At 40.5% G+C, this 25,924-nt stretch overlaps 1 protein-coding gene across 1 annotated transcript in view; it reads right to left on the bottom strand.

Annotated features, from left to right (window-relative positions):
- The window catches only part of LOC148020566 (uncharacterized), a 131,685-nt gene extending 116,062 nt beyond the window's left edge, over nucleotides 1–15,623 (bottom strand). The window contains exons 1-2 of the mRNA XM_087698341.1: nucleotides 15,475–15,623; nucleotides 15,257–15,374 (exon numbers count right to left, since the gene is read on the bottom strand). Of these exons, the coding sequence (XP_087554467.1) occupies nucleotides 15,257–15,299 (43 nt within the window). The 5' untranslated portion in view covers nucleotides 15,300–15,374; nucleotides 15,475–15,623. The remainder of the gene's footprint in view (nucleotides 1–15,256; nucleotides 15,375–15,474) is intronic.
- Between the last annotated feature and the right edge of the window lie 10,301 nt (nucleotides 15,624–25,924).

Here is a 25,924-nt window from a genome sequence, read left to right as displayed (position 1 = left end):
TAATGCCTAGTTCCTAATGCCACCACTAACATTAATGGCCAATAAAATATTCTACGCCAAAATACTCGACCAATATAACTTATTACAACTTTTTCTTTTAACATCTGCTAAAATCTCAAGTTCCTTAGCCTATCATTGTGAAACTAACTTGCACAATACATGCGCACTCACATTTGTACATTTAATTAATAACTAAATCAAATGCTAAGCAAAGCATTAAATTCATGTTCCCATTACACCTCCCCCTTGAAATCCTTGCAATTGCTCTCAATTACACTATAATTTGTCAAAAGGATCCATTGTCACCATTGGAAATACATGTTGGTGCCATAGTCAAACAACATGGGCACCTATTGGTTAGCCATGCTCATGTTCTCTATACGTCTAAAATTCTAGCCGCTTAGACTGATTGTGATCCATGCATTTGCATCATAACCACTGTCAGAACCATAAGGGATGCATCCACATGTTGAATCCCAACACTACGCTGACTACCAATGCATTGCAATGCATGAGCTGAACATAAACAACACTTCATAGCAATGATATACCACATGATAGTCATGTAAAGCATATGTCAGTTGCAAACCATATGTAACTTATGCAATTGCACTTTTGCATGACCTGCAAATATACATTGCATATCATCCATGTATTCCATACATGCCTTGTGATCCCAATGGCAAAAATACCATCAGCATACAGTACCGTGGATGCAAACCAAGTACATCTGAGATCCACCACATAATTGAGTCTTCCATCACTAGGGAAGTAGAGGTACAACCTTTCACGAGGACATGAAATTTTATTACTTTGCTTAGCATTCAATTAAAAGTTAATCAAATGTGCTAATGTAACTTGCACATGTCAGGTGCAAGCTGATTATTTCATAGTGTAGGGTGTCAGAACTTGGCCTAGAACATTTAATTAGCCATTAGTGTCAATGGTGAAACTAGGGAATTGACATTAATCAATTAATTAATGTCAATTCCAAGCTAATGAGTGCTTAGGATCACGTGGTTGACGATTTGGCCGAGCCAATTCAGTTGTTGGCTAATTAGATTATATTTCTAGATACAAAAATAATTGTTGAAATAATTTTCAAGGGCTGGATAATGCTGAACATTCAATTTAGAAGGCTACCACTTGGCAAAACTTGCCCATGCAAGTTTAGGAAAACTAATTTGGGTCTGAAGAAAGAAGGAAATCTCATTTTTGTATTTTGGATTGTTGGGAAGAAAGGTTGGGCTGCTATTGCTTGCTTTTGGGGCCATTTCTCAGCCATTAGTGACAATTTTGGTGAAGACAGTTGTTCTTAAACAGGGAAAGCTGATGATTGCGGTTGATTTACTTTTTCCTAAAGATTACGACCTGTGGAGCATGGGTAAAGGTCAATCCCTAGCAAATTAAGGAGAAATTTTTATTTGAAGACTTGTTGGTCATTTGTGACATCAAGAGGCACTTGGATTAGTAGAGGAGGTTGAAGAATCTCAAGTTAAAGAAATACCACAAGGGGCACCAAGTTTTGGGGGCAATAAGCTGTCCAATGTCCAAGATTAAGTGGTAGCATTTACATTTTTAGTTTATGTGAATTTTATATTTGTTGTAATTAGTGTCAAAACTAGTACCACTCTATCCAAGAAGGAAGGCCGGTTTCACTTGTGACAATGAAACTTTAAAATTTCTCTCTCTACAGCATTCTTTCTCATCCTATAGCCATCTATCAAGTTATCTCAACAAAATCCAGCCATTTGAGTCATAGGTGGAGATATTGGAAAAACTATGTTATAAGCCCCAATTTACCAGTAAAAATTAGGGTTTGGCAACCACCTTGAGATGCGTGCTCAAAATTGAGGGCTTGGGACTTAAATCCTAGTAGTTGAAATTAAAGATTTTCAAGGAGATTCAAGAGACCAACCAGCCCATATCAGATTTGGGGCTTAATTTATCTTTCAAAAAGTAGGGTAAAGGCCAATCCCCAAGCAAACCAATGGGAAAATTGGTTTGAAGGCTTTGCTGGTCAATTTTGACAGCAATGGACACTTGGGTTAACAGAGAAGATTAAAGAATCTCAGTTGTACTCCATTCATTTCCAATAAAAGTTAAAGAAATATTGCAAGGGTCAAGGGTGCCAGTTTTGGGACCAACATGCTCTCCATTGTACAAGATTAAAGCAATGAAGTGTGCATTTCAATTTACGTGACTTATTTACTTCTTGTAATTAGTACTTAATCAGGTCATTTACTACCCGTTCCAAGGACGAAGGCTGTATTTCATTCCCCCTTAAGCATCACGCAATTCTAGACCCTCTATGCTCTGCTAAACCTGGATGAAGCCCAATCCAAAGTCCGCTCTAACTAAAACAAATCAAGGTAAAGTGCAACACTATGGATGATATACCTCATCACCCTTCTCAATCCATTTGTAGCTATCAATACCTGAAACAATACTAAAACTTCACCAAGAAGCACATGGAAACTTTACCTCTAACTCTTCATGCACCAAATTTTGCACTGGGTTCTAGGACTTTTTTTCCTACAAGCCATGGAGACCCTTTATACTTTCACATTGTTGCCAAAAATGGTACATTGGCTCCATTTTCCTTGTGACCAGCATTGTACGAAGCATATGCATGACCAACATTAGTACCATGAGTTCCAAATACAATGGCCTGCATATATGCATTGTCAAACATGCTACCTTGTGCCCCGGGCATCATGCCAACATTACTATATATAGGACTTTATATCCTACTTGCCATACCCGGATACATTGGACCTTCCATACCATGTATACATGGTTGCATACCAAATACATTTGGTACTTACATCCACATGGCTGAAGCATTATCAGCCATTGCTTGGAAAACCAAACCACCATCAAAAATATCTTAGGTATCCCACATTAGCATGCATGCCTTGCTATCTAAAAACCACTAGATTAGCACTACCAAGTTGACCTTGCATTTGTATCGATTGCCCCACTAGCATCATTTGCTTTTGCTTATTACCCACATTTGAAACATCATGCTACTATTGACAAACCCACTTCTTCAATTCACACACTTCATTAAGGGTTTCGCACTGATAGCCCAAAAAAGAACTGGTGTCCACATTTTGGCCACTTTTTTAATGGGCACCCACACAATGATGCGCCGCACTAGACAGCTTAATGCCTAAAAATAGGCAATCACTTCATTCATTCTCGCCACTCTCTTCAGTCATTCCCACCTTTTTCGATCATTACCACCACTTCTCTTCTCTCACCGGCCCCTTCCACTGCCCTCACACCCCTTTAGGACATTACAGTTCGTGACTCCTGGCTGCCTTCACCCTTTCTCTTGTGCTTCAAGCACCCTATTCCATCATCAAGCCTTGTGTTTGGAGCATCTTCCACTTGGCGTCACCATTGGCATCAGTACCCTTCTCCTTCAAGCTCTACCTTCACTTGCGTTTTCAATCTAGAGGTCTTCTCCTTGCCCAACGTCATCATCTCCAGCTTGGAGTCAGCATCCTAGCCTTTGGCAACAATCTATACCGCCTAGCATTAGTGATTTCATCATTCATCTATCACAAGGGTTGCTAGGACCTGCCTTTTTGCAGCTTGGCTCCTCCTCCATCACCTGGTATCACTCGTCAATCACAAAGGCTGCTCGGCCCTACATTTTTGCAGCCTGGCTTACCCTCCATCATCTAGCGTCATCATTATCCACTTGGCCTCAACATCTGGGCTACTCTCCCTGCATTTGACAGCTCTGACACTCTGGGATTTGCATTTTGCTACCCAAGTCACTCCTCGGCATCAAAGGATTGCGATTCACTCCCTCGACAACTAGTGATCATATTCCACATCTCCGACAGCATCAGAGGATTACGGTCTGCTCCCTTGATAGCTGACTTTCACCTTCCAATGATTGCTTCGATAGCCCACTACCTGAAGGATTGTGTTTCGCTCCCTTCACTATGCAGATCCCCATAGGTACTACCACTTGATTCAGACAGGACAGCGCAGTTATCTTTTGAGCTTCAGCTCTATTGTATCAGCTTTTCTTCTCATAGTATGATTCAGTGCATCATCACCGTGTTCTTCCTGTGTTTCTAAGTTTCTCTTCTCACTCAGTATTTGTCACTACACACACTGTGTTACTCCGCGCAAACCCTACTGTCTCTCCACACAGTCACTTATTTTGACATGGTATCAGAGCATACCTATTATTTTTTATAGATACTATTGGTCGTCAGTGCATCTTGCTGTCTCAAAGCTCTTGAAGATGATTCCCACAGGTGCTACCACCTAATTCAGACAGGACAATGTAGTTATCTTTTGAGCTTCAACTCCACTGTATCAACTTTTCTTCTCATAGCATGAATCAGTGCATCATCACCGTGTTCTTCCTGTGTTTCTGAGTTTCTCTTCTCACTCAGTGTTTGTCATACACACTCTATGTTACTCCGCACAAACCCTACTATCTCTTGGCACTGTCACTTATTTTGACATGGTATCAAAGCATACCTGTTATTTTTTACAGATACTACATTGGTCTTCAGTGCATCTTGCTGTCTCAAAGCTCCTGAAGATGATTTCTTCTTCTTGCCTTTGCAGCCCTCCTTTGGCGAGTTCAAAAAGCACATAAGCTAAGGATCATTTGCCAATTGCACAAACATTTCAACTGTTGTCCTTAGCTAATCCTTGAATTAGTCGTCAAGTTCCTCTTCCTCTTGCTAGTCATAAACTTCAACAAAGGCCTAGAAGGACCCATCTCTTGTCCAATTCCCACATTCTTAACTTGGTGCCCATGATATATGCCTTGTCAAAGATCAAGCATTGCATTCCCCCCAACACTTTGCAAATTTTTCAAATTGAGAGACATCATCACTACTTAATCCCATCTCACTACATGAAGACATTCTTGTTGTAATGCTCGGTTATTAAAATTTCAGCACTAAAGCAATGCTTGTAACTTCCAATCGGGGGCCAAGGGCCCACCAATTCAAGGGAGTTGATGGTATCCTAGCAATGGAACCATGAGACCAACTTGGCCTTCTTCACAAGGGTGGTAGTGACCTAACTAAGCACTAATTATAGAGCAAGCAATAAATACACAAATCTGAAAATACACACTTGAACACTTAATCTTGGACATTGGACACCCGATTGGCCCCAAAACTCACACCTCTTGCAATATTTCTTTAATGTATATTGCTGAAGGTTGAAATACACTAAGATCTAGCCCAATCTCCTTCAATACATCTTGCTCTCCATAACAATCGGCCAAGCCTAATTTAGAAAATGATGTGGCTAGTTGATAATATGGTAGATAGTTGATGATGAAGTACATCCTATGGTTTGCAAGTCAAGCCTAGTTTAGCATATTCTAGCTTACACTCATCTTATGCTGATTCTTGGATTTGACCTAACAAAGCCTAACCTAGCTTGCCTTTGGCCTACACATTTTTGTGCAAGTTCTACTTTTTGTACAACCAGAGGAAAGTCGAAAATAATGTGTCATAGTTTTAAATTGGAAACACGTATAAATGAGAATTTATAATCTTGAAAAATTTTGGCACTTGCAATTTGCCTTCAGTTTGTTTGGGGATTGGCCTTCACCTTGTTCCTTGGAAGATGAATTCTACCCCAAACTTATTGTCGGCTGGCTAGCCTCTTAAAATTTTCTAAAATCCACAAATTCCTACTGCTACTGAATTTCAAGTACTAGACCCTCAACTCTAAGCACTCTTCCCAAGGTGGCTGCCAGTAAACCCTAATTTCTGCTGTAAATTAGGGTTTAGCATTGGAAATTCTTCAATCAAACCCTCCTATGACTAAATTTGGCTGAGATCTCTTGAGGAAGCTAAAGAGAGAGAAATTTCAAAGTTTCATTGTCAAAATTCGCTGAAATTTAATGTTACCTTGCTTTGAATGGCTGATTGACTGACTGCAGTCAAACCCACACTCACCCAAAATACAGTCACCAACCTCTAGGATGATCAATCTTGCCCCTTGCGCACTCTCCAATGGTTGAAACAACCTTCACAACAAGCACTTGCAACAGCTTAGCCTCCCTCCTCTCTTCAACTCTCCCAATGCTAGAATGAGGTTCCACCAGCCTCTAACAGCCCTTTCCCCTCTTGTATGGAAAGGTTTTACCATGTGGCAGCCTTCTAATAATGTGAGCAATGGTCATTGCAATTACACCATTGTATAGACTACTTTATATGACAAATATGGAAAGATCTACTCTAGGCTTCCTCTATCACTTTATACTAGACGCAAACATTGAGATTGAGGCATCTACCAAATGATTTAATCTCATGATAAGAGTCAATTTCTAAGTTTCCATGCTCATTTGAGATTTTGTGTGTGCGCGCGCGCGCGTGTGCGCGCGCGCGCTTTATTTCCTCCTTCAACATTAGTGATATAATGGATTTATCCTTTTTCTAACTAGAAAGAGAGAAATTTGGAATGGATGGAACAACATGTCCATCAGCTTACTACTCTCTTGCATCCCACCTTTTAAGTCTCCTGCTCTCTTCATGGATGGAAATATCCTCTCCACTCAAGATGTCTTTTTTCCAAAGGTATTGAAGGGAAAACATCATGATGCCTTCCTCCAAGAGCTCATAAACTATAGCAACCAAAGGAGCATGGCTTTCATTTCTGCTATAAAGGGAGTGCTAGCAGTCTAGTTAGCTCATGAGTGAGTTTATGCACATGGTTTAGTGGGCCAGGCATTGTAGTTACTTTAGGCATTTTTTACGTGTCATTATTATGGTGATTTTGGCATTTATGGCTAGTCGACCAGCATTTAATGCTGGCCAACGTGATCATATTTATGGCATATTGTTGTGCCATATATTCGGGCTCTCTCCTCCACAATCATTTACTCATCATCTGCAAATTCTAGTGCAGGCCTTGTTGGAGAGATGGATCCGATGCCTATACCCACACGGCCAATGACTCATTGTTGCACGCAACTGTCTTGTGTATGGTAATATGGATTCCATTTCTAGAGCATATCTCTGAGTTTCCTTATTTTGTTTTGTTCTATTTTCTCTTTTCTTGTGTTGTGCAATCTATTACAGCAGTCTTCTACGCTTCCATTGCTGCACCCACTTCTAACATGGTACCAGACGTCCTTGTTCGGCTCTATCTGTTGTTTTTTGCTATGGAAAGTCTTGTTAGTAGATTAGTCAACTCAAGGTGAGTCTGTGCTACAGAGGCTACAGCATTTTTGTAGTATTTTTACCGACATTTTCGGGTGCCCTTTTTAGGGCTAGGGAGCATTTAATGCTGGCGGACTGCATTTAATGCTCCCCCATTTTATGCCTATATATTGCCAGGCTCCTACTCCTCTTCTGTATTACAGCCATCATTTGTGGATTCTTCTGAGGAGAGAGGAGCCGGTGCCAGGGTGCCCACACAGCCAGTGACTCACTATTGTATGCTGTTGTATCGTGTTCGGTATGGATTCCGTTTCCCGGGCATACATCTGAGTTCTCATCTATATTTGTGTTTATTCTTTCTCTTGTCTTGTGTTTCAGCAGTTTATTTCAGCATGTTGTTTATGCTTCCATTGTTGCACCACTTCTAACATGGTATCAGTTTTCAGGTTTTGTGTTTCTACTGTGTTTTATTGCTGATTTTTGGACTGTTTTCACCCTTGTTGTGCAGGCAGCTGCTGCTCCATACAGGCGACCTGTTTGACCTGCGTTTTCTGCAGATTTGTCATCGCCTACTGTCCAACAACTCCTGCTACCTGTGTTTTCATCATCAAGCTGCTGGCTACAGTTCCCTACACCTGTTTATGCAATGTGCAGCCTGCATTTTGTTGTTTTCAGCACTATTTTGGGTTGGGCGACTGGCAGAACCAGCCATTTTTGCTGTTCCTGGCAGATTTGAACTGATTTTTTGACTTTGTGCAACAGATTTTGGCTTCTTTTGATCAGCTTTTAGGTTATATTGTATGTGAACTCTTGTTTTTTTACAATCTGTGCTCGTGGTTTGGCTGTGTTCCCTCTCCCAATTCCTTCTTTTCTCTACTTTTCTAAATCCTCTCCAGATGGCTCCTCCATGCACATCCACTGATGACAAGCTCCATGGACCTAATTATTACACGTGGAGTGCAATGATGAAGGCTTGGTTTATTCAGAAGCAGTTATGGTACGTGGTTAACAGAGCTGTGGCACGTCCTCAACAACCTTCTCCAGTTCCATCTGATTTTGATGAAGATAACCATGAGGAGGCAGTGCTTGCATGGGATTCGGATGATGCCCGTGCTTATTCAGCATTACTTCGATGTATTTCCAAAGAAGTCCTACCAGCGGTCACCTCCTATACGACAACTTCAAACGTATGGTCGAAGTTACAATTGATGTACGAGGCTCTTTCCACCATGAGGGCCATTACTCTCTATGGACAACTCCAACAACTGAAGTTTGAATCCAAAGATACAATTCCATCCTTCCTACTTCGTGTTACCCAACTCCAAGACCAGCTTCGCACTATGCAATCTGCCCTATCAGACGCACATCTTGTTGGTACGGTACTCTACAAGCTTCCTCGAGAATTTGATGGAGTGGCGAATGCTTTACGGGCGCAAACATCTACAACTCCTGTCAGTTTTCTTCACATGTCCTCCATGCTACTTGAGCATGAGGCTACTTTGGGACTACAGGGGAGGCTTCCGTCACATTATGGAGGTTCAGGTGAGGCTCTTGCAGCTTCCGAGAGGGGTTCACAGTTAAAGAAGTCTAAGGCCCAGTGTTATCACTGTGGCAAGAAAGGTCATTTAAGGAAGGACTGCAAAGAGTTAGCGGCTCCCAGGAAGAAAAAGAAGCAGAAGACAAAGCGGGATGCAAACTCCTCCGACGAGTCATCATCTGCCTCACATTCCGATCCCGATCCTCCAGCCAAAGCAAAGTCCAAGGCACGGAAGGATCCTCTTCTTCGTATCATGGGAAGGACTTAGTGGCCCCTTCCACGGTTGCTTTCTAGTAGTGGTGATGCAGCCATCCTTCACAACTCTCCAGTGCCAAAGAGGGAGTGTGAGGGTCGTGAGATGGGGCAGCCGTGCTTCATCTATATGTCTAATACAGATGCACAAGATCCAGGGAAGGACTTCCCTGACGCATCGACCGAAATCTGGCACGTACAAATCCTGGAGCTAGGATTGCCATCCAGGTTCATAATGGGCTGGTTACTTGACAAAGAGCGGGAGGCTTTCGTCTGGAGCTCAGATGAGGGGACACTTTGGCAGTTTTGGCCGAAGGCAGAGATTCCATGGTCACATGTTTAGAGACATGTTTGGCAGATTGGTCTTGTATGTCCTGAGTGACATAGGTGACATAACACAGAGAGTTGCTATGATTCTTCTCTATTTTTAGGTGGTGTTGTTATGATCGACATCGACGTTAGATACTCTCCGAGGCATCTTGGTGGTGGTCTGCCCACTCACTGCTTGGATATCCATGGTTCTTCTGGTGGTTCTATGTTATATAGTTTATGATACCCCATCATTGTACTATTGTATTGTATCAAATCACCCCTGATCTGAGAGAGGGTGTTAGCAGATTAGTCAGCTCAGAGTGAGTTTGTGCTGCAAAGGCTACAGCATTTTTGTAGTATTTTTATTGGCATTTTTTTATGCCCTTTTTAGGGCTAGGGAGCATTTAATGCTGCCCAACTACATTTAATGCTCCCCCCATTTTATGCCTATATATTGCCAGGCTCCTACTCCTCTTCTGTATTACAGCCATCATTTGTGGATTCTTTTGAGAGAGGAGCCGGTGCCAAGGTGCCCACACAGCCAGTGACTCATTGTTGTATGCTGCTGTCTCGTGTTCGATATGGATTCCGATCAGCTCCTCTCTCCATTGCATGTGAACTCTTAGCAGTGCAATTTGTGGTGTTTGGTTGTACTCTCTCTCTCTCTCTCTCTCTCTCTCTCTCTCTCTCTCTCTCTCTCTCTCTCTCTCTCACAACCGAGCCCTAATTAATTACCATGGAGTGCTGTTATGAAAGCCTGGTTTGTGCAGAAGCAATTGCGGTACGTGGTTTATGGAGCTACTAAGCATCCTCAGCCTCCCACTCCTCTTCCAGGTGATTGGAACCAAAACAACCACAATCCACAAGGAAGTTGTGCTTATATGGGATTTCAATGATGCCCGTGCATATTTTACTTCTCGAATGTAACTCTAAGGAGGTTCTATTGGCAATCACCTCCTACAAGACAACTTCAACGATATGAGTAGAGCTTCAAATGTTGTACGAGACTCCCTCAACTATACATGCAATGACCCTCTATGGCCAACTACGGCAAATTAAGTTTGAGCCTAAGGATAATATCCAATCATTCTTACTTTGTATTACACAAGTACAGGATTAGCTTCGGCACGTGGAGTCCATATTTCTAAAGGCTTATCTTGTGGGGACTGTGCTTTACAAGCTCTCTCAAGAGTTTGATGGAGTCGCCAATGCTTTGCACGCCTAGACGTCATCGATGCCAACGAGGTTTACTCGTATTTCCTCGATGTTCCTTGAGCACGAGGCATTTTTGCGGTTATAAGGGAGGCTTCCATCTTAGTATGGTGGCTTCAATGAGGCATTTGTAACTTCAAAGAGGGGCGACAAGCATACAAGTACAAAGGATCTAGAGAGGGACTTCCCTTTCACATCAACTAAAGTCTCACAAGTTTTGAAATCCTGGAGCTAGGATCGTCTTCTAGGTTCATGATGGGCTATTACTTGATAGAGAACGGGATTGGCTCCTAGTCCAAGCTCACATGAGGAGGCACTTTGATGGTCTGTTAGCAGATTAGTCAGCTTAGGTGTGAGTCTGTGATGCAGAGGCTACAGCATTTTATGTAGTATTTTTACTAGCATTTTCTGGTGCCCTTTTTAGGGCTAGGGAGCATTTAATGTTGGCCGACCAGCATTAAATGCTGGCCAACTGCATTTAATGCTCCCCCCATTTTATGCCTATATATTGCTGGGGCTCCTCCTCCTCTTATGTACTTCAGCCATCATTTGTGGATTCTTCTAAGGAGAGAGGAGCAAGTGCCAGGGTGCCCACACAGCCAGTGACTCACTGTTGTATGCTATTGTCTCGTGTTCGATATGGATTCCGTTTCCTAGGCATACATTTGAGTTCTCATCTGTATTTGTGTTTATTTTCTCTTGTCTCGTGTTTCAGCAATTTATTTCAGCATATTGTTTATGCTTCCATTGCTGCACCACTTCTGACATGGTATCAGTTTTCAAGTTTTATGTTTCTGTTGTGTTTTATTGCTGATTTCAGGACTGATTTACCCCTGTACTGCCCAGACGACTTCTGTCAACTTGATTGCGACCAGATTTTGGCTTCCCTACTCTACGTTTTGATCAGCATATGCATCGCCTGCCTGTCCAACACCTCATGCTGCATGTGTTTTCCTCATCAGGCTGCTGGCAACAGTTCCCTACACCTATTTAGGCAGTGTACAGCCTGTGTTTTGCTATTTACAGCACTATTTTGGGCTAGGCGACTAGCAGAACAGGCCGTTTTTGCTATTTCTAGTAGATTTCCACTAATTTTTTGACTTTGTGCAGCAGATTTTGGCTTATTTTGATCAGTTTTTGGGTTATACTGCATGTGACCTCTTGGTTTTTGCAGTCTGTGCTCATGGTATTGGCTGTGTTCCCTCTCCCAATCCCTTCTTTTCTCTACTTCTTTTCTAAATCCTTCCTACTTCGTGTTACCCAACTCCAGGACCAGCTTCGTACTATGCAATCTACCCTCTCAGAGGCACATCTTGTTGGTACGGTACTCTACAAGCATCCTCGAGAATTTGATGGACCGGCGAATGCTTTACGGGCGCAGACATCTACGACTCCTGTCAGTTTTCCTCACATGTCCTCCATGCTACTTGAGCATGAGGCTACTTTGCGACTATAGGGGAGGCTTCCGTCACATTATGGAGGTTCAGGTCAGGCTTTTGCAACTTCAGAGAGGGGTTCGAAGATGAAGAAGTCGAAGGCCCAGTGTTATCATTGTGGCACAAAAGGTCATTTAAGGAAGGACTGCAAAGAGTTAGCGGCTTCCAGGAAGAACCAGGAGCAGAAGACGAAGCGAGATGCGGACTCCTCCAACGAGTCATCCTCTGCCTCACATTCCGATCCTAATCCTCCAGCCAAGGCGAAGTCCAAGGCGCGGAAGGGATCCTCTTCTTCGCATCGTGGGAAGGGCTTAGTGGCCCCTTCCTCTGCTAATTTCTAGTGGTGGTGATGCGGACATCCCTCACTACTCTCCGGTGCCAGAGGGAGTGTGAGAGGGTGGCAAGATGGGGCAATCGTGCCTCATCTATATGTCTATACAGATGCACAAGATCCAGAGAGGGACTTCCCTGACGCATCGACCGCAGTCTGGCAGGTACAAATCCTGGAGCTAGGACAGACCTCCAGGTTCATGATGGGCTGGTTACTTGACAGAGAGCGGGAGGCTTTCGTCTAGAGCCCACAAGGAGACACTTTGGCGGTTTTTGCCAAAGGCAGGGATTCCATGGTCACATGTTCAGAGACATGTTTGGCACATTGGTCTTATATGTCCTGAGTGACATAGGTGATATAACACAGAGAGCTGCTATGATTCTTCTCTATTTTCAGGTGGTGCTGCTATGATCGACATCGACATCAGATACTCTCCGATGCATCTTGGTAGTGGGCTGCCACTCACTGCTTGGATATCCATGGTTCTTCTAGTGGTTCTATGTTGTATAGTTTATGATACCCCATCATTGTACTATTGTATTGTATTAGATCACCCCTAATCTGAGAGAGCGTGTTAGCAGATTAGTCAGCTCATGTGTGAGTCTATGCTGCAAAGGCTATAGCATTTTATGTAGTATTTTTACTAGCATTTTCTGGTGCCCTTTTTAGAGCTAGGGAGCATTTAATGTTGGCCAACCAGCATTAAATATTGGCCGACTGCATTTAATGCTCCCCCCATTTTATGCCTATATATTGCTAGGGCTCCTCCTCTTATGTACTTCAGCCATCATTTGTGGATTCTTCTAATAAGGAGAGAGGAGCAGGTGCCAGGGTGCCCACACAACCACTGACTCACTGTTGTATGTTGCTATCTCGTGTTCTATATGGATTCCATTTCCCGGGCATACATTTGAGTTCTCATCTGTATTTGCGTTTATTTTCTCTTGTCTTGTGTTTCAACAGTTTATTTCAGCATGTTGTTTATGCCTCCATTGCTGCACCACTTCTGACAGTCTAGCCAAAGGTGAGAATGCATGGTAATGTATGCTCAAAGGCATTGTTGATTGGATGATCATGTATGCTACTACGAGGCATTGTTCACGAATACCAAGAGCGGTTGGGGCTTGATCACCCATTGCTTGGGTATCCATGGTCCTATTCTGGTGGTCTTTGTTGTATGGACTATGATGAGTCATTATCATTGTATTATTGTATTGTATCTGATCACCCATGATCTGAGAGAGGCATGTTAGTAATCTAGTCACCCTCTTGGAGAGAGGGAGCTAGCACCTATGCCGATGCAACCTATGACTCGCTATTGTATGCGACGGTCTCATGTATGGTATATGGATTCCATTTTCAAAGCATATCTTTGAGTTATCCCTTAATGATGGCCAACCTGATTGTATTTATGGCATATTTTTGTGCTATATATTTAGACTCTCTCCTCCACAATCATTCATTCATCATCTTCAGATTCCCCTCTTGGAGAGAGGGAGCTAGCACCTATGCCGATGCAACCTATAACTCACTATTGTATGCGACTGTCTCATGTATGGTGTATGGATTCCATTTTCAAAGCATATCTTTGAGTTCTCCCTTTGCAATGTTCTTCTGTTTTCTTCTATTTTCTCTTTTCTCTCAGGTTGTAGAATCTATTACAGCATCCTTCTACGCTTCCATCACTACACCCACTCTTGACATGGAGTCATTGGTAAAGCCCTTATTTTGGCAAGAATTCTTTGGCTATCAATTGCCCCACATATAAAAAGTAGCCTTGCGAATTCTTCCTCAGGTTAGACAATAAATAACAACTTGTACATTGTTTAATTGCCCCACTTAATTGTCATGAATCATGATTTCAATTTTAAGTTTTAAATTATGCTCCTTTTTTAATGTGCACTAGGATGGCTCATCAAGTGCATGCAAGAGAAATTGGTCTGTCTATGTGGCGTACATGGTTTAGCCATTTGAATTTTGGAAGCTTAACATACTAACAACTTCATGCGTACATTACCTCCTTGTGAACCCTATCATTGAGTCTATGTAGGGGACATTGTGGAGTTCTGAAACTTTTCATCCATTATAGATTGTGTACTCATTTTCATGCCTTATGGACCTTTGTGTCTATGCCAAACAGGTTTAGTCCGCACTTAGCATTCCACTTTATGTACACAATAATATTATGCTGTTTCTACATTTTTGGCTAGCTCCATCATATGGGATGCTCCCTCTCCCAATAGCCCTCTCAGCATCACGTAAACTGCACTCACTCAAGGCTGCTATCTTCTATCTTGTATCTTGCTTTTGCCATCCATAAAGCTCCATGGTTTTGTGCATTCATGTCTCCATTCCTTCTTCTGCTGCACATTTTGACAAGATTTGAGTGCACATTCCCACAACCAAAGTAGCCAAGTCAAGCAGAAAACATAATCCCCTTTTATATATTAAGACTAGCTGCCCTCCAACACTAAATCTCTAAAAGGACAAAGCAACATGTCTTCGTAGATCAGCATGATAGGTGAGTTATGAAAGGTATGTCTACTTGCTATTTTGCTCCAGTGTACTATGGTGAATTTAAAATTTTCTGATTTTGATCAATTATGTAACTGTGTTCAGGCTGCTACTGATAGCTTAGACAGGAGGCAAGAGACGTGAATCACTCAACATGGCATAATGTAACTCATTCTACCCCTACGGACCATATGCGTGATAAGTTGCAAACCCAGATCCCGTGAATCTGCCGCAATAAGAGTTAAGCGCTGTCCATCAGATATGAAAATAGTCACATGGGAATTGGAATGTGTAATCACCTTACATATACTTAACAATGCCCTAAAAAGTAACATATTCAGTCCATGGCAAAAGCACGGACTCGCATTCTGATCTAGGATGTGCCTTTTGCACCGCCGTGAGGTAGGTAATACCATTGTCAAACAAGGAAAATGATCGTATGTTGTTGAATTTATACAGGATTCAACTTCATAGAAAAATCAAAAGCATAGACGCTTACTTGCTCCAGCAATGAGAAGAATCTTGGAAAGGGCAAGGGCCATCTGCGAAGGCTACAGGCCTTCAATGAGGGCTAAGTGGCGAGATATGAAGGAGACCGAGAATCTGCACATGGAAAACTGGAGGGGGAACGGATGGACCGGCTAGTCAGCACTCGATCGCAAGAAGGCAAAATGAGGAGCGGCCTGCTACCTCGGGCATCGCGGGATGGTTCTTCACCTGTTAATGGAGTGGTGGCAGCAGAGCGCAGTTGGCAACAGTAATAAAAGACCGCAGGGTTAGAGGTGCAGCAGCAGCCAACCCATGACGTGCAGGGGTAGAACTGAAATACGAGAGCCCGATACCTTGAACCCGACAAACTAAGCAAATTAACATAAATTGAAACCTGAAAAGTGATCAATCGATAAAATAGAGACTCAATTTATTAATTGTGGTTTCACACCCTAAGTATTGTTTTTTAGACGCGAAAAGATATGAGAGTGTTAATAAATAAAAAAATATTTCGGGATACAATTAGTGAGAACTGTGATTAACCCCACAAAGCCACCAATTTAGCTAGGTCCTTCTTTCCTAATTTCCCTACCATCCATGCCATAATCTAGTACCATAGTACTTTTTCCCATCTTACTTCTAGCTTGAACCCGCCCTAGAAAAGACTTTGATCCTTACCTACCAAATAGCTTGGAGGGCCAAAACTTTGAAGGTTTGGAGACCGATTTGCTTAAGCCTCCCACATGCTCCAACTCCACCAAATATACAAAAGCACATATTAGTATTGTTCTATTCTTGAAAGCCAAAATGAGGTAAGAACTCCTACCACACACTAATTGCTATGCAACCATCCCAAAGTAGGTGTTTCATGGTTCCATATAGCTAGTTTCCATCAAAGATACCCCTTTTATTAAGCCTTCAAGTTGTCATGAGTGCTCCCATGACCTCTCTATCCTTGAAAGCAAGCTTCAAAGCCAAAATGTTCATAAGGATTTCATCTAATCTTCTTTCATATATGTATGATTAATAATCCCAAAGTTCCTCATACTTTTTCAATACGTCCCTCTCAACCACAGTGCATTGATTACTACAGCACTAATTTTTAGGGGTAGCACTTGCACATTTCTCAAACGATGGCTTCCCACCTAAAAAACAATGAGAAATATATGTGCAATAAAATCCCACAAAAATGTAAAGGGCCTCAAGAGCTTCCAACTAATCATCCATTTTTCCAAGGAAACCACCTTTCCCTCTGACCAAACCACTACCATGCCTTAAATACTCATTTTCTTGTCAAAGCCCTTCCTCTTCTCACTAAGGTAATAGCAATGACCAAAACACATTTTCTTAAACTTTCAAATTTTGAGTGAAAATGTCATGAATAACTTTCAGAAGTTAAGTACCCTATGCCAAGAGCTAACGAACTATGGATTTTTTGATTGCATAGTAAGAATACCTAGATTCTTGAGGCCACACACACGTAGCAAAACCTAGTATTTATGGGATGCATGGTATCCACCATCATCTAGGCTCATGGTGCTTCTTGGACCCAATACCTCTTGAGCAACTTTGCTCCTAAGGCATTCGCTTCTTGTTCGACTTTAAGCAATTGCAAGCTACCATTTTCCTATTCCTTTTTGAGGCAATCCCCTAACAAGAGCAATATATCTAGCTCTATTATTTTTACCTTATATGTATCTTCCTAGCATAGAATCCCAAGCTTTTTGTAACCCCCCATGACTCTAGCACATCAAAGGTACCACATGCTCCTAGTACACACAAAACTTTATCCAAATATGTCTAATTTGCCTTGAGCATCATCAATAAATCATCAACAAACCCTTGCCCAATCAACCTTTTCCTCTATATTTAATCCCCTCTAGCATCCTATCTTAGGCCAATTTATCTATCAAGCAAAAGAGAGGGTAAATTTTTATGGCAAACACAAGAGGGCTAGGGAGCTTAACTACCTTTTTTTAATAGTGCTCTAAAAGAAATATGTACAATTGATTAGGAAGGTAAGCATTGTAGATTCTTGAATTCAAGGTTAAGTGCCCATTGATTTGCTACAACATGAGATCGTTGATGAATTTTACCTTCATTAACAAAACATCAAAAAGCATGTATAGAGTAGTGATCTCATTGGACCCACATTGATAAGCATTTCTCAAATTCCACGCAACCCATAAGTAGTGATCTCTTTAAACATGTTTCCTTGAGTGTGTTGTGAGAGGTGCATCGAGGTCCTAGTTAAAGGTTTTTCCAATCCGAAATCTCTCTCAAATTTTGTTAGCATTTCCCTTTAGGACATATGCCTATACTATGTTGTGTTGACAAGGTAATGTAGGTCCCAAAAAATTACCCATTGTTAACTTCATATAAATGTTCCACTTAGTCTTGAAATATATGGATATGTTACTTTTCAAGAAAGTTGAGTTTATTTTAGAAAATGAAAGAAAGAGCTGTGTGTGTGTGTGTGTGTGTGTGTGTGTGTGTGTGTGTACAACTTTATGAATTTTATCGATTAAGCAAGCTATGAGCAAGTGGCTAATAGATTCGTATTCTTTATAGCACTCCAAGCACCAACCCCTCTCTTTGCCAAGGGAGGTCTTTTCTTAACCCTAATCAATGGAGACTAAAAAATGCAAGTCAAAGGTAGGGTCAAATCTTATCAAACAAAAGTCAAAAACATCAATAAGACCCAATGTCTATAGAAAAAGCAAAAATCAGAGGAGTTGGGTGCTTAAAACAATAATAAGAAAAAAATTTGAATTAATTTAGTCCTCGACATCTCTTAATTATCAAGTCAATATTTAATTTTTAAGGTTTCACAACACATGGAGAAATTGAATGTAAAATTTTAGCACGAGTCCCATGCAATTTGTAAATTAATTACAATAATTATTTTAAGATTAAAGAGTCAAGAAAATAATATATTAAAATCCACAGACATGCTACAAAAGCCTGAGGGAAATGCAAAAGATTGAAAATCAAACATAAGAGAGGAATGGCATCTTAGGGTGCTTGCACATAAGAAACCGTGGCATATAATAGCCTAAAAACTAATGGAAATTTCATTCTTGTGTGCTCTAATCTAGAACCTTAGCTTTTCTAAACTATTGCTTTTAGCCTTTGAGTAAAAACAATTGTGTTTTGCTTTTTCTATCATGCTAAGGAGAGAGAAAAAGATTACAACTACTTTCACAACGATTTGAGAGAGGACGAGGGATAGTGGATCAGCAAAAACCATCATGATCAACATCTATACTACTTTTTTAATTATTTTTCTATTCTCTTACTTTTCTTTCATCTTTTCCACCTTAGTTATAGTAGGTCATGGTGCTAGAAGAGAAGTTCCACTCCCATAACTTGTGTTTTCCTTCTCTTTATCACTCTCTTGAGCATTTGACAAAGCTTGGAAAATTAAGGGGAGCAAGAATAACATCTGAGAGGGTATGAAGGTATAACAGATTGGAGGAGACTTTGTAGCTATGTGGGGCCATGCTTAGATCAATGAATAGACTAAGAGTAAGGGGAACAAGAGTAACATTGAGAGCTTGAGAAGGTATGAAGGCATAACAAATTGGAGGAGACTTTGAAGCTATGTGGGGCCATGCTTAGATCAATGAATAAACCAAGACCATGTTTGAGGCTTGAATATACTTGGCAAGGTAGTGATTCTCATTTTCTTGCTTCTTTTTGCTCTGCATTTTCTTTACATCCTTAGGCATAGGAAAAAGAGAGCATATGGTTGGTGGAGGAAGTGTAATGTAGAAATTGTTATGTGAAAGGTGGTGAGCCTGAGATTACATTTGAAGTTCAAGGAATAAGGGTGCTCTCCTTTCGTCCTAATTATGGAGGTCAATGACCTTATACTTTTGAATCTATTATTTGGAGCGAGGATGGGAATCGTGTTCTTTTAGTTGTTACATTTTCTATCAAGTAGATGAATAAAAAGGATATGAATTGCAACTATAATATCCGTACAAACCACAATCATTGTTTAAAGCTTGTGTCTTATTAGTTTGAGTAGAATACTTCAAAGGAGTGCTCATTCCCATCAATAGAAGGCATTGGAGGATGAATACCTTGAGCTATGTCATCTCCATCCAATCACCTTGAGCTAGAAGCCCAATATCACTTGAAACTTAAAAGTACTATGTGAAAGTTAAAAAACTCTACCTAGACTTCATTCTAATCATAAAAAGATATTTCTTGGTGGATATAGCCTTGCATATATAATTATGAAGTGGAGGTATTGACAACTTTGTAAGCACTCAAGGTACTCTTAATCATCCAAAGGCTTTGTCTCAAAGACACTATGATAGATTAGAGCCACATTTTTGCTTCAAAGTCATTATTCATTATTTCGACCCATTAGAACTCTAGACCTGAGGTTGAAATACTAATTTGTATTGATAGAATTGGAAACTTGAGATGTTACTTGGTGAATATATTTAGCCTAACCATCACACCAAGTGCCAAGAACCACTTTGGGTTGGCTAGAAGGAATATCAGTTGCCTTAAGCCAACTACACCAAAACCAATACACATCCAACTAGATGTATTCAATTTCTTAAGTACATGACTAGTTTAGGGTGCTACAACCTTGAGTACCTTGGGCTAACTAAAGCCCAGCTTGGGTACCTTGTTGAAGACCTAATTCCTAAGGAACACACATGAGCAAACAAAGTCTTGCTTTTGCTTTAAGGTGACACTTAGTTGAGCTAACATTGGAAAGAAATCCCACTATCCCAACATCTATAAGCTTGAGATACCATTGAGCATAAGAAATCATCTTTCCACATCCAAAACATTAGGCTCAACAATCCTCTTGCATCCCAAAGTTTTTATATTTCCTAAAAAGAGGCAAGCCAATTCTTAACTTAACTACTAGAGTTTGAGAATCTATGGTTTCCATGAACTTGGGGTATTAAGAGGAAATATCTTGAGCTTACAACAAATTGCCAAGGTGATCCAACAAACATATCTACAGCTAAAGCACTCCAGTGCTAGAACCCAGTGACTACCTTATTTGACCTAGCCTATTCAAAATTAACCCTCAACTTATATCCAAAAGACTCTACCATTACTCATTTTCCACAACTTGGGCACTTTGAGTTTGCAACTTTGAGCTCACAGAAATTGAGCTAGAGTCATGGAGCAAAGAGAAATTGTATGCAAGTAACATAGGAGAAGGAAGAGAGCATCCATCATAATAAGTACATAACCCTTTAGTGAAAGATCGAGTAGGAGGAAAAGCATGAACAGAGGCAAGAGCTATAGAGGTTCAAGTAAGAGAGAGCAAGACTATATGTGGGAACTCCAACAATCTCACAATGTGTGACTTGCCTTCCCTTTTTCTATTATTATAGAAATAATAAAGAATAAAGTGACAATGATGGGTGGTTGGCACTTGTAGCATATAAGTATGTGGGTAGTAAGTGCAAGTAAATGTAGGTGGCTAGGCACATGTGGCCTTTAATGGCAAACATGTCTATGTAGAGAAAATAGGAAAAAAGTGACAAAGTACAATATGTGTATAGAAGTACAACAGGATGAGAAATAGATGTCCTCTCACCCTCATCTTCCTAAGGAAGGCATAACATTCCATTGGGAGACTTTTAGTGAGTAGGTCTCTGTAAGATTCTTGTCGTTCAAGATCTTGACAAGCTCTATCTACCTATCCTCAATCACCTCTCCGATGAAGTGATAATAGATCTGAATGTGCTTGGTCTCCACATGAAATATTGGATTACGTGCCAATTGAATGCAATATAGAAGTCATAGTCATAGCAAGGTATGCAACTAGATGGCCTAACTACAAGGTTTCATTGCAAGCTCAATGGATGCAATGTACTCAACCTCAGTGTGATAGACAAGTCCTTGCAATTCTGTACCTTAGACATCTAAGAAACAACACCCCCATCAAAGCTAAATACATAGCCAGAGGTGGACTTCCTACTATCCACATGACTTGTAGCCTCAGCAATAGATAAGTCTATGCATTTCTATACCTTGGACATCCAAGAAACAACACCCCCAACAAAGGTGAATACATAGCCAGAGGTGGACTTCCTACTATTAGCATGTCTTGCATAATCAGAGTTTGTGTAGCCCATGACTCCAATATCTTGGCCACCATAATAAATGCACATATTTACAATGCCCTTAAGATATCTCATGATATTATTCACAACATCCCAATGGCACTTTCTAGTTGTCGCAAAACAATGAGCCACAATGCCCATTGCAAATACTATGTTAGGTCTAGTGGGTATCATGGCATACATTAAGCTACCCACCATGGATGCATATGGGATCTTGGCCATCTTATCTCGTGTGACTAGGCACAATCTACCTGACTAAACTTCACATGAGAAGCTAACATGCAACCAATAGGCTTACCGCCGTGCATATGTAAAATAGCTCAAGGACTTTATGGATGTACTCCTTCTGTGACAAGTAGAGGAGTCCCTTGGAGTGATTACACATAATTCACATACCAATATGTGAGAGGCATACCCCATGTCCTTTATCTCAAAGCTCTTCTTGAGAAGGCAACAAGCAACGAATAGACTTACCACCATGCATATGAAACCATTCAAGGACATTATGGATATACTCCTTTTATCACAAGTAGAGAAATCCCTTGGAGCAATTGTGTGTAATGTGCATACCAAGTATGTGAGAGGCATACTCCATGTCCTTCATCCTGAAGCTCTTCTTGAGCCAAGTCTTCAAAGCATCTTGCTCATCATGAGCACCCCTAGCAATTAGTATGTCATCAACATATAGCACCAAAATGAAAAGGCTACTATCATAGGCCTTCTTCATGTAAAGACAAGGATCCCTATCACTATGGGAGTAACCCTGTGAATACATAAAGGCATCAAACTTATGATATCATTCCCTAGGTGCTTGCTTAAGTCCATAAAGACTCTTCCTCAACTTGTATACTAGGTGTTTCTTGCCCTGTTCCTCAAAGCCCTTAAGTTGCTACATATAGATATCCTCATAAGTGAGAGGCTCACAAAAGTCTGTCACCATGACATAACACATAGGGACTCAAGATGATCAAGAGGACATGAGGCTTGAGTGAAGCATCTCAATACTAGTTATAGGGCCTATATGGCCTATCCTCTCTGTCCAACAGCATGATTCTGCATAGTAGGTAGATTCTAGGCATATCTACAAGTAGTCTACTTGGACTAGCTATACCATAACAGAATGCTCCTCCTAAAATATTATTCTATGTATCTCAACTACATGCTCTTGTCTCATATCCATCTTTTTCTTATTAAATACAACATCATGGTTGTGGATAATCTTCCCAGCTTGTGGATCCCGAAGCCAATAGCCCATCTCACTTGCATCACCATATCCAAGAAAGGTGCATTTGATGGACTTCACATCCAATTTGTTGCAATTTGTCCTTGGGAATATGGTAGAAAGCCTCAAATCCAAAGACATGAAAGCATGCATATGAGGGAGGTTTACCAAATTAGACCTCCTCAGCAACTATATTGCCAAGAGTAATGCATGGGGATCTATTGATCAAATAAACTATAATAGTAACTACCTTAGCCTAAAAGTACTAGGATAAACTTGCCTAACTAAGTATATTGTGGACTCTTTCTTGAATAGTCCTATTCATGTGCTATGTAATACCATTCTAGGTTGGGATATAAGGAGCAATAAAAAATTAATGCTTAATACCCCTCTCACCAAAAAAAATTTCAAAAGCCTTCGAGAAATATTCACCCCCATTATCAAACCTTAGGTATTTTAGTCTATATCCAAACTTGTTCTCAACCATTCAACAAAAGATTTGGCCTTATTGTACACTTTCCCTTTGCCTTTTTCGTGCCTATCATTATGTATCTTATAGCACTGCAGTCTTATGTGACCTTGCTACCCATAATAATGATAAGCAAGTAAGGACTTAGGACCATGGGACCTATTGCATAATGGCCCACAAGACTTAGACTTTCCCTTATTGGGCTGCGAGTCTCTACCATGATTATTATTCCCATTACCACCATGTCTGCCTCTCACTATAGCTATATGAGAAGTACGAGTTGTGTCAACATTGTCCCTATTTACTTCTTTTGTAAGCAAAGCACCCTCTACATCCTTGAGCTTAAGATCATCTTAGGAGGGTTTGCACTCATAGCAATGTAAGATGTATCCCAAGACTTGGGGAATGTGACAAGCAAGAAAAGAGACTTCACATTCTTCTCGAACTTAAGGCCTTATGAAGTAAGCTGATTGAAAATGGAATGAAACTCATTTAAGTGAGAAGGCATCGACAACCCTTCCTTTATATGAAGGTTTATGAGTTGCTTAAGCCAATACAATTGTGTTGCAGGACTCTGCTTATCATAGAGATCACAAATATTCTTCCATAATGCATAAGAACCACCCTCAGTCTCAATGACATTGAAGTATACTTGCTTTGGCAATGACAAAGTAATGATAAAATTACATAGCTCACAAAGCTCTTCCTAATCAATTGCATCATAAAGTTTTGGCTTTGTGTTCTCTAATTTCAATGGCTTGACTTGCTTCTTTTACACCAATACTTGCCAAACCTAAGTCTTCTAATACTAGAAGTAATTGCCATCAAACTTCTATGTGTTGAAGATAGCAATGTCTTTGGAAAGTACTTGAAGCACTTGCCATTATGTATGCCACATAAAGAGAATATAGGCTGCTATAATAACAACAAATTAGTCTCAAGACCAAGCCAAAAAGCATGCAACAGGAGGAAGACTAAGCCAACACACTATTGTCCACAAGCGAAAGCTCTTAAGTGCTAAATACAAGTAATTGCTCACAAAGAAACCGCTCAAAATTGATTTCAACATGGTTGTCTATGAAACTACAGTAAATCAATATGTAACTGTAGAAAAACATGCAAAAGAGTAAGCTCCCATTGTTAGGAAAATCCAAGGAGCAAACTGAGTTATACAATGTAGTACAAAGCATAAACCACAGAGTACCAAACACTATCAAAGAATCCAAGGTAGATACATATATGCATACCAATACATATGCCAAGAATGTATCCACCACTAACAACCCATTGACAATGAGAGTTACAAGGTGTCCAAATCAAAGGTAGTTCAACCCATAGTCATAAACCTCTGTAGTGATAATATATGCATAAACCAAGAAAGCATAAGAGAGTTTCCCACTAACTCAAATGAACCAAGCTCTGCAAAGAAAATACCAAGTACTCCCATTGAAATTGAAGTTAGAGTGTCCAAGAGCAAGACAAAGCTCATAATAGCCGAGTGCCCAAAATGCATTGTGTATACATCTACGAGCATATACCTATAATATCTCTTCAAGCCTACAAGTGGAAATTGCTGAAGTAAATAGCCACTTCCCAAATGCAACCAACTAGGCTCAAATCCAAGGCTCAATCTTACCATATATCCAGGCACAATGGTCAATGCCAAGCATCAATATAACCATGTAGCATACTCGAATAGCATGTAGGAATTCAATATATAGACATTCACTGTGAATGTTAGTTATCCAAATATTGTTACAATAGTAAACCTGAAAATAAATTGAGCTATCAAGCTCTAATCAGCCCAAAAGTCTTTTCCAAGCATAATGCATTATTCAGGCACAAAAACATGCCCCATAAGCATCAGGAGAGTATAAAAAAGTAAATGCTTACCATTCAAATAGTGAGCAATAGACCTGTACTGAATTGTAGATCAATGGTTGACCTCAAATGCTCCAAATAATACTCAAGATTGAAGCCAAAAGTGCCTAGGACGATGCCAAGTTGGTAAGCAATGATATGAAAGCTCATAAAGAGCTAGAGAGAATGCAAGAGATTAGGGATAGGAACATCCCAAATTAGCACAAATCATGTTGGTTGCCCTTGGGTTGCTACTATAGGCTTTAGTTGAGTGTGTTGGTCACTTTCTAGTACTTAAAGCAACCCTTGAAATGTCTTGGACAATGCTACAACAATCCTTGATGAAGGGAAGCTCAATGAGACTGATGCATACCTTGGTGTAAGGATGCCATGAAAGGTTCAAGCTAAGCTCTCTTCCTAAGCTGAATGTAATACTAAAGAAGCTTCTCAAATGCCCACTTTGATAGCAATTGAAAGGTGGAGCAAGAGTGGAAGAATGAGAAGAATCAAGAGAGAAGCAATAGCTATGGAGGTTCAATCAAGAGATATCAAGATGGTATGTTGGAACTCTAATAAGCACAATGTGTGACCTACCTTCCCTTATTCTATTGTCATAGAAAGAATAAATAATAAAGTGACAATGATGGGTGGTTACCACTTGCAATGTATAGGTGTGTGGGTAATAAGTACAAGTAAATGTAGGTGGCTAGGCACATGCATCCTTTAACCCTCAACATTTAGGTATCGTTGGAATACCTTGAGCCTATAGAAATGGGATTCCATCATCTAAACTGAGCATCAAATCCTCATCTAATAAGAAGGACCTTGGTCAAAGACACATTCTAGATAAGGAAAAAGATTGTGGGATTAAGTCTAGGTGAGATATGCTTGATGTATTGAGGAATGCCTTGAGCTTATTGATTCTAGGTTCCCATACTTAATAGCTCTAGCCTTAGGTGTTCACAATACTTGTCTTGCATAGTAGAGGAGTGTAAATCTTCATAAATTTCAAATATT

This window comes from Lygodium microphyllum, chromosome 18 (assembly GCF_053477565.2).
Source record: "Lygodium microphyllum isolate KBCC chromosome 18, Lygodium_microphyllum_v1.1.10, whole genome shotgun sequence".
NCBI classification, from domain to species: domain Eukaryota; kingdom Viridiplantae; phylum Streptophyta; class Polypodiopsida; order Schizaeales; family Lygodiaceae; genus Lygodium; species Lygodium microphyllum.
The sequence above is the reverse complement of the archived record's forward strand: the minus strand, read 5'-3'. Positions and strand labels throughout refer to the sequence as shown.